General features: G+C 40.2%; 1 protein-coding gene across 1 annotated transcript; it reads right to left on the reverse strand.

Moving 5' to 3' along the window:
- Positions 1 to 4,893: 4,893 nt before the first annotated feature.
- Positions 4,894 to 8,029, reverse strand: LOC113541127 (arylamine N-acetyltransferase, pineal gland isozyme NAT-3-like). Its single transcript, XM_026937923.3, has 2 exons — positions 6,463 to 8,029; positions 4,894 to 5,197 (listed from the first exon to the last, which is right to left on the reverse strand). Exon 1 carries the CDS (start codon positions 7,682 to 7,684, stop codon positions 6,845 to 6,847), a length of 840 nt encoding a protein of 279 aa, XP_026793724.3. The 5' UTR covers positions 7,685 to 8,029; the 3' UTR covers positions 4,894 to 5,197; positions 6,463 to 6,844.
- Positions 8,030 to 8,060: the final 31 nt, after the last annotated feature.

Below are 8,060 nucleotides of genomic sequence, written 5' to 3' on the forward strand. Positions count from 1 at the left end.
TTTGGACAAATCAACAGCAGCAGCCAATCAACATTCAGCAGCTAATAACGTCAAATCAAAATGTCTTACTAAAGACTTAGAACTCTTTTTTTTGTCTGATTCACATAAAATTAGGTATGCACCATCTCGAGATACTCCAGACAAAAAAATTGTCAAAAGAATTTTGGTTCTTATAATCATTATGGAGATATAGGCCCATATATTTGTAGGTGTGATATATAATAACTAATTGGCTTATATCTTGTGAATGCAATGACCAAACTTTATGAAACTTGGTGCACATGGATAACAGGACAGTCTAAGAAAACTTGCAAAATTTCATGAATTTCTGATGTTCGGGGGGCAAATTCTAAATGATCAGCCATTTATCTCAATATGAGTTACAGATGAGGACTGTAATACATTTCTGGACTGGATGCTGTCCCTCTGGATGCTGGATGCTGTCCCCCCCACCCCCTCACGTTCACTCAGGTTTGTTGACGGTGGAGTGGTTGCCCGCTTTATGTCCCCGGGTGCCCTCATGTCTGTGTTACCTTCTGGCTCTCCCTTTTAGTTATGCTGCCATAGCTAGTTTTGCTGTAGTCCCTGCTTACACTCTGCATGCAAAGTACATTGTCCTTAACCATTATGGGACAAAAAGCATACCTAACAATCTCTCCCTCTCTTTCCCTCTGTCTCTCTCTCCCTCTGTTGAGCTACACATGCTACTCCTGAGATACCAGTGATCCTGAAACCTTTTGCTTTCAGGACCTGCCTGATCCATCCTGATGCCCTACTTCTGGTTGGAGTTCTCATCGGTTGGAGATCGCTCGCTGTGGCTGGGGGTGGCCCACATGGAAGGCCTGAAGAACATTGTGATTGCTGGGGATGGTGCCGCTGGGAATGGTGCCGTGGAGATGGCTTTGGACCGCGGTTCAAATGGGCAGTTGTACTGTGATGGCTTGGGACTGCGATTGCTGTGGTGGCTTTGGGGCTGCGGTTGCTGTGAGCAGTTTTGCACTCAGGTCTCCATCAGTGGACAGTGGATAGGTTCAGCAAACCAGACTTCATGTGAAGTCTTATGTCCATATGTCCATGTAGTACACAGTTATAGAAGAATTATTTATAATTGCGTCACCCAGGATGATGAAGATGGGTTCCCCTTCCCCTTTGAGTCTGGTTCCTCTCAAGCTTTCTTCCTCATACCGTCTCAGGGAGTTGTTCCTCACCACCATCACCTCTGGCTTGCTCATTAGGGATAAATTCATACATTCATACAATCATACATTTTACGATTTATATCCTGAATGTATTTATTTCTATAAAGCTGCTTGGTGACAATGTCCATTGTTAAAATCGCCATATAAATAAAATTGAATTGAATCTTGCAGACCAAACCGTAAGGCCTAAAGACATGAAATTTTGAGGGATGCTAGTACTCCACCAGTCTCCAGTGGTGCAAAGTCTCACCCTGATCGGCTAAGCGGTGGTGCTACAGTGATCAAAACAAAAAAAATGTACAAAAATGACCATAAATTTTGAACCGTTCATCACAGATTCCATTGTCTTATATATTTGGAATCCTTGGGTCAAGACGAACAAAACTTATATCTCCGACTTCATTTCCACCACGAAAAATCTTCCACCCATTCACCCAAAATTACTTAATACTTTTCAGGATCATGCTGAAATATAAAACAATAAACATTAATTAAGCTGCACTATTAGTTACCATAATGTTCTAATATTATATGTTGGAGTTTCTCCTATTAAATACAGTCTTATACATCCGTTCACATATCTTTAATTTGGACTTCCCACAATTCCAGATCTGTGTAATTTCATATGAATCAACAAAAAGGGCCTTTTTCCGATGGAGCTTGTTATACTTTCTCACCAGTAACAGTAAATAGGCATTGACAACCTTGCAATAAAAAGGGAATAAAACAAAAATTAAAGGTCTGTGTATAAAAAAAGGTCTGCAAAATAAAAAGATTACCTGCAGATAACAGTTCTTACCTCACTCTCCAATTCTTGGTGTGGGCCTGTCTGTCCAATGTCCCAATAAAATGTTTTATAGGGACCAAGACAGTAGTACATGTACATGCTTCCCAGCCCAAGCATCACTTATGTCCGTATAGAATAATGACAGATATCCTTTTTTTTATTCATGGCTAAGATCTGGGGTTGATTGGCATAGTGTGAAATGACTACTTTTAAATAAATGATTAGTTTTAAGGGAGAATCAGCAAACAGAAGAGATGAAAAATACTCATTTTAAAACAAACTAATATCACTCCACCCACAGTTGCCTGCTGTCATGTTATGATGTATGATTAATTTTAACCATTTTACAATATATTGAAAAGGTTTTAACATTTTTTTAATAATTTCCCTGCACGAAAATCCAACTAAAATAATTAATAGGGAGACCTTAGATGTTTTGCTTGTTTTTATAATATTATTCACATATAGAGAAGTGAGTTGTTCAAAATCTGGAGTGGGGATGTTGGTTTAAAACACCTCATTCAAATCCTTCATAACTTAGAATAGTTTATGTAAATTGTCACGTAAAATGTGAGTTGTCACGTGTGTTTTATGTGTTATAAATTATAAAATTATATTGGTATTACTTCTATTATTATTATAAATACACATCATATATACTTTATATATAAACTATTATTTCAAATAAAAATATTACTAAGATCAACAATAATAATAGTTAACATTTTTTAATAAAATATTTTTTACATAAATAACAACCACAATGGTAAAAGACACAAAAAATCATTAAAATCATCAGTCCCAATAAACACACAGGAGTGTGTGGGTGGAGTGCACATCGTTTAATTAACAATCACAATCATAAAACACAAAAAGAAAAGAGAGAAGCTGCAATCTTGTGCTTTAATAAAAACTAAATCTTTACAAGTGGTGCGTCCGTTTGCGCCACCTGGCTGTGATTTTGTGAACAAGAGTCACCTGTAAGCTTGTGTATGTGCAGCGGTGGGGCATTCTGGGTGCCGACCTACTGTACATGAGGCTTGAGGAAGCATAAAATTGTTGTTGTCATTTTAAAACACAAAGGCGCCATGACACCAGTGTCTCTGGGGTGGGAGTTGGTGGCTTTGTGGCAAACGCCTTGCCTCTAGAGTCAGTAGCTGCTGGTTTGAATCCAGCTCATGCCTGTACTTGGTATGCTGAGTAGAAGGTGGAGTTAAAATTATAGGCTTTTGGGGTGGAAAAAAATTAAACCAAGATGGTGTGTAATGTCGCTAGCTCATGTCTGTGCTGTTGGCTTAGTTATATGAAGGTGAAAAGGTCTATAAAAGAGGCTGCTTGTATGAGATCCTGTGGCTCATATGGATGAGTGTCACCTCTGGGTTGAGAGGTTGCTGGTTCAAACCCCAGCCAGGACTCTAGGATATGAACCTCATTGGTTGAGGAATCAATGGCGGTGTGAGGTGGTGCAGAAGGCACAGGATGGCCTGAGGGTGAGCGCTGGGGGGGATACCTGGGCAGCTGCCCCCCCAGAGGCCAGAGCTGGAGAAGAAAGGAGTTATGATGCTTGGTGAGTAAGTGTTAACTTAGTTTTGTAGGGTGCTGTAAAAACCTAAGTTAACACTTACTCACCAAGCATCATAACCCCTTTCTTCTCCAGCTCTGGCCTCAGGCTGTCCTGAACCTTCCAGGACACTCATCCTGCCATTGATTCATCAACCAACTACATTCATATCTTGGAGCCCTGGCTGGGGTTTGAACCAGCAACCTCTCAACCCGGAGGTGACACTCATCCACATGAGCCACAGGATCTCATACAAGCAACCTGTTTTATAAACCTTTTCACCCTCATATAAGTCACCATCATATAAACTGCACAGACAGCATGAAAAAACACTCTTAACTCCACCAGCTACATTTCTCTACCCAACAAACCAAGTACAGGGACAAGCTGGATTTTAACTAACAATCTCCATGTCCAGAGATAAGGCTTTTACCACAAAGCCACCAAATTGCAACACAGAGACAGTAGTGTGAAAAAAACCCACAAAACATTTTTGTTTCTTGCTTCATCCATATATCGACTGTATATCGTCTCCATCAGTGAACAGTTGCTAACTTCAACAAAATAGGCTTCGTACAAAAACTGTGATGAATTTCCTGGTTACACAATTGCACTTTTTGACCATGTAGTACACAGTTATAGAAGGGAATAATTTATAATCGCACTATCCGTGTCACCCAGATGAGGATGGGTTCCCTTTCGAGTCTGGTTCCTCTGAAGGTTTCTTCCTCATATCATCTCACGGAGCTTTTCTTCACCACTGTTGCCTCTGGCTTGCTCATTAGGGATACATTCATACATTTAAATTTATATCCTGAGTTTATGTATTTCTGTATAGCTGCTTTGTGACAATGTCCAGTGGTAAAAGTGCTATACTAATAAAACTGAATATATATATATATATATAGTGTTTGTTTTATATTTTCTGTAAATGCTTTATGTGAGTATTATGTGCATTATCTAAATAAGACCTAGAAACAAAGATGCTACAGAAGAAAGAGGCTTAAAAAAAGAGAAGACAAAAAATTCAAAATTAAGTTTTGAGTTTTGTTTCATATTTATTTTTTTAATTTAATTGAATAATATTTTTAAATTAAGCCTTATAAACTTTTCATTTTGACTGGAGCAAAGAGAAACATATTTTAATTTTCTGAAATATTATTACTTTATGTTATTATCAGGTATCAGACAACTTCTGTATCATTTTCAGCAGAATCATGGACATAGTTCATTATGAATGTTTAATATTGTAACCATTTATGATTGCACCAAGTTACTGAACTTTATCAGAACAGAAATGTAGCGACACCATGAACAGTCACCTTTAATATTTTCTCCTTCTCTACTTCTTTTTTTTTTTTAAATTCCTGTTCTGGAAGATTAAATGCCCATATCTCACAAGTCTGGGTATAATGACTGACGTGAGCACAGGCTGTGTTTAATAAGCAGAGAGAATGTCCAGGTAAAGCTGGGGTTATTTAATAACATTGATGTATAGGAGAGACTGTCAGAGATCTCAGCAGTAAAGATGGAGAGAACCGAGTTCTCGTCGTGTTTCTGCTGATGCTGGTGCCGAGCAGTCTGTAGGAAACAGAAACTCATGGAACACGTCAGGATCCATGTGAGAGCTCGTGTATCAGCAGGCAGCCGCTTTATCCGAGATCAAGGAGAAGTTGGTGAACATGGAAAAAGAGAAGGTAAGACGAAGAACATCACACTTCCCTCCATCACAATCATCACATTATTCCAACTTGAACTCAGTAGGTATTTGCTTTCACAAGGTTATAATTTTCCCTTGCTAGTTTTTTTTAACTAGCTAGTTAACTTTCACACACTTATTTTACTCTCTACCTTAGCTTTCTCTCGCTAAATTTCCTTTCACTCACTAGTTAACATTAACTCGCTAGGTTAGGTTTCGCCCGCCAGTTTGCTTTCTCCTGTGACTCTGTTCAAACCCAAAGAAAACCTTCCAGCGTGAACGTACAGTTTTGATAAAAAATAATGTGGGAGGAACAAACGCTGCTCTTGAATCCACCATGTTATATTACAGAGAAAGATGCAGAATATGCTCTGGATATACTACACTAAACTGAGGTAATAAAAATCCATATTGAGTATTTTACTTTAACTTGTGATTTCAAGACCCAACTGATGAGTAACAAGAAAAAAAATTGTGGGTCTGAAGAAGGAGAATAGAATATACTCTATTAAACCCAAACATTTTCAGTAACTCCTAAAACATTTGAAAAGCTTTACATTTTCTACTCGTTTTTTCCCCTAAGCTCAAGCAGGCGAGCTGCTGGCCGTGAAGAGCGAACTGGAGAGTGTGAAGAAACGATATTTTCTAAACTCTGTTGTTATTGTTAATGCTTATTGTTAATGCTGTAGATAGGCAGTCATCTTATTATAAAGTCAATTTTGCTTAGTCTGATGTGTTCATACAAAATTAGAATATGATGATGAATTTGGAGACTACAATAATAAAAATTATTGTTTGAATTTGGAGGCTACAGATAAATAATGTTGTGTCTTTGAGGATGAAAGGAAAGGCCTAAACCACTGAAAATATGTCACAAATAACCAACCATGTGATTAATATGGGTTTCAGTCATTTTCCCTTCACATCTAAATAGTCAACACCTTTCAGAAATGTATCATGTGTTGGGTTATTAATAAGAAGATAGAAATTATAGCCTATAGATCGAGATCAGTCTCACTGCTTGTTGTATACAAACTCATGTGTAATAATATATTATACACTATATGGCCAAAAGTATGTGGACCCCTGACCATCACACCCATATGTGGTTCTTCCCCAAACTGTTGCAACAAAGTTGGAAGCACATGATTGTCTAGAAAGTCTTTGTATGCTGTAGCATTATAATTTCCCTTCACTGGAACTAAGAGGTCCAAACCTGTTCCATCTGTTCCACAAAGCGAGCTCCTTGAACACGTGGTTTTTATCAAGGCTGGAGTGGAAGAACTCGAGTGTCCTGCACAGAGCCCTGACCTCATCCCCACTGAACACCTTTGGGATGAACTGGAACACCGACTGAACCCCAGACCTCCTCACCAACATCAGCGCCTGATCTCACTAATGCTCTTGTAGCTGAATGAACACAAATCCCCACAGCCACGCTCCAACATCTAGTGGAAAGCTTCCCAGAAGAGTGGAGCTTATTATAACAGCAAAGGGGGAATAAATCCGTGTTAATGCCCATAGTTTTAGGATGGAGACTTTCAGTATGGGTGTGATGGTCAGGTGTCCACATACTTTTGGCCTTATCGTGCATCACTTTAATAGTTCACTGGTGGGGGCACAATGTCAACATCTTTAATAATCAGTGGAGACGTCAACACTATTCCAAACTTCTCCCTCAGTATCTCGATGATTTCGTCATCAGTAAGATCTGTTCTGGTGGTCTTTACTGGTGGTCCATCCTCACTGGTCAGGTGGGTGAGAATCAGTTTGCGGCCCATTAGAGTAATCCTTCCGTTTGGTAGTAGGAGGGAGCAGAGGGACTTGCAGAAGAAGATGGAGCTGCTGGAGCTCTGATGGTACTCACACATGGCTTTAAAGTCCTCTCTCTGACATGGCTGAAGCGTGAACTTGTACATCTCCACCCACTCATCACTCTCTGACTGCGTTTCCATAAAAAACAGATTTCCGTCAGCTCGAACCCGGTACACGCCATGACTCTGGGTTTGAGGACTGTCCGTCTCGAGGGAAAGAGGGCGCTGGAAACCGGTCCCGTAGCCCACATCACAGAGCCACCTTTCCCCGTCCAGGCTCACCATCATGATCAGGTGGTCAAACGGAGGTCCGTAAGCGCCGGTGAACCGATTCTTCACCTGAGCAGCCAGAATCTCGACTTCAAACCCGAGCTGAGACAAGAGCCAGGAGAAAAGCCCGTTGTTCTCGTAGCAAAACCCGCCGCGTCTTTTTAACACGATTTTGTCGTAGAGCAGCGGGAGCTCGAGGCGCACGCGCTCTCCGGTGTGGATGGCGAGGTCTTCGAAAGGCACCGCGAGCAAGTGCTGGAGGTGAAGCGCGCGCAAAGTGTCCAGCGTCGGAGAGCGCGCACACAACCCAGAGCAGCTGATGCGCCTTAAATACTGCTGAACATCCATCATCATTTACAGAATACTAATCTAATGCAGTCAGAATGAAGGCTTGCGTTAATCACATCTGACTTCTGTAGACTGCACTAACACTTCCTGGTGCAAAGTTCAGGCGACAGGCGAGCTCTCATTTCCTACAGGAGCAGCAGACTCTCTCTGTGGAAGTGCACTACTCTCTGTTCCCTCCTGCTGACTCTATTCAGGGGAAAGTGCACGCTCAAAAAGTCTCCGGAAAGCGCCAGATGACGCCATAAAGTAATCTGCATATTAATTGGATCGTCATGATTATTTGCATAAAAAAAAAACTCGTTACATGAAGAAGGAAGATTTTCTGTGGAATAACAGAAGTTTTTCAGAATAGAAAATAATAGATACATTTTTATTTACATAG

The sequence above is a fragment of the Pangasianodon hypophthalmus genome, chromosome 22 (assembly GCF_027358585.1).
Source record: "Pangasianodon hypophthalmus isolate fPanHyp1 chromosome 22, fPanHyp1.pri, whole genome shotgun sequence".
Classification (NCBI taxonomy): Eukaryota; Metazoa; Chordata; class Actinopteri; order Siluriformes; family Pangasiidae; genus Pangasianodon; species Pangasianodon hypophthalmus.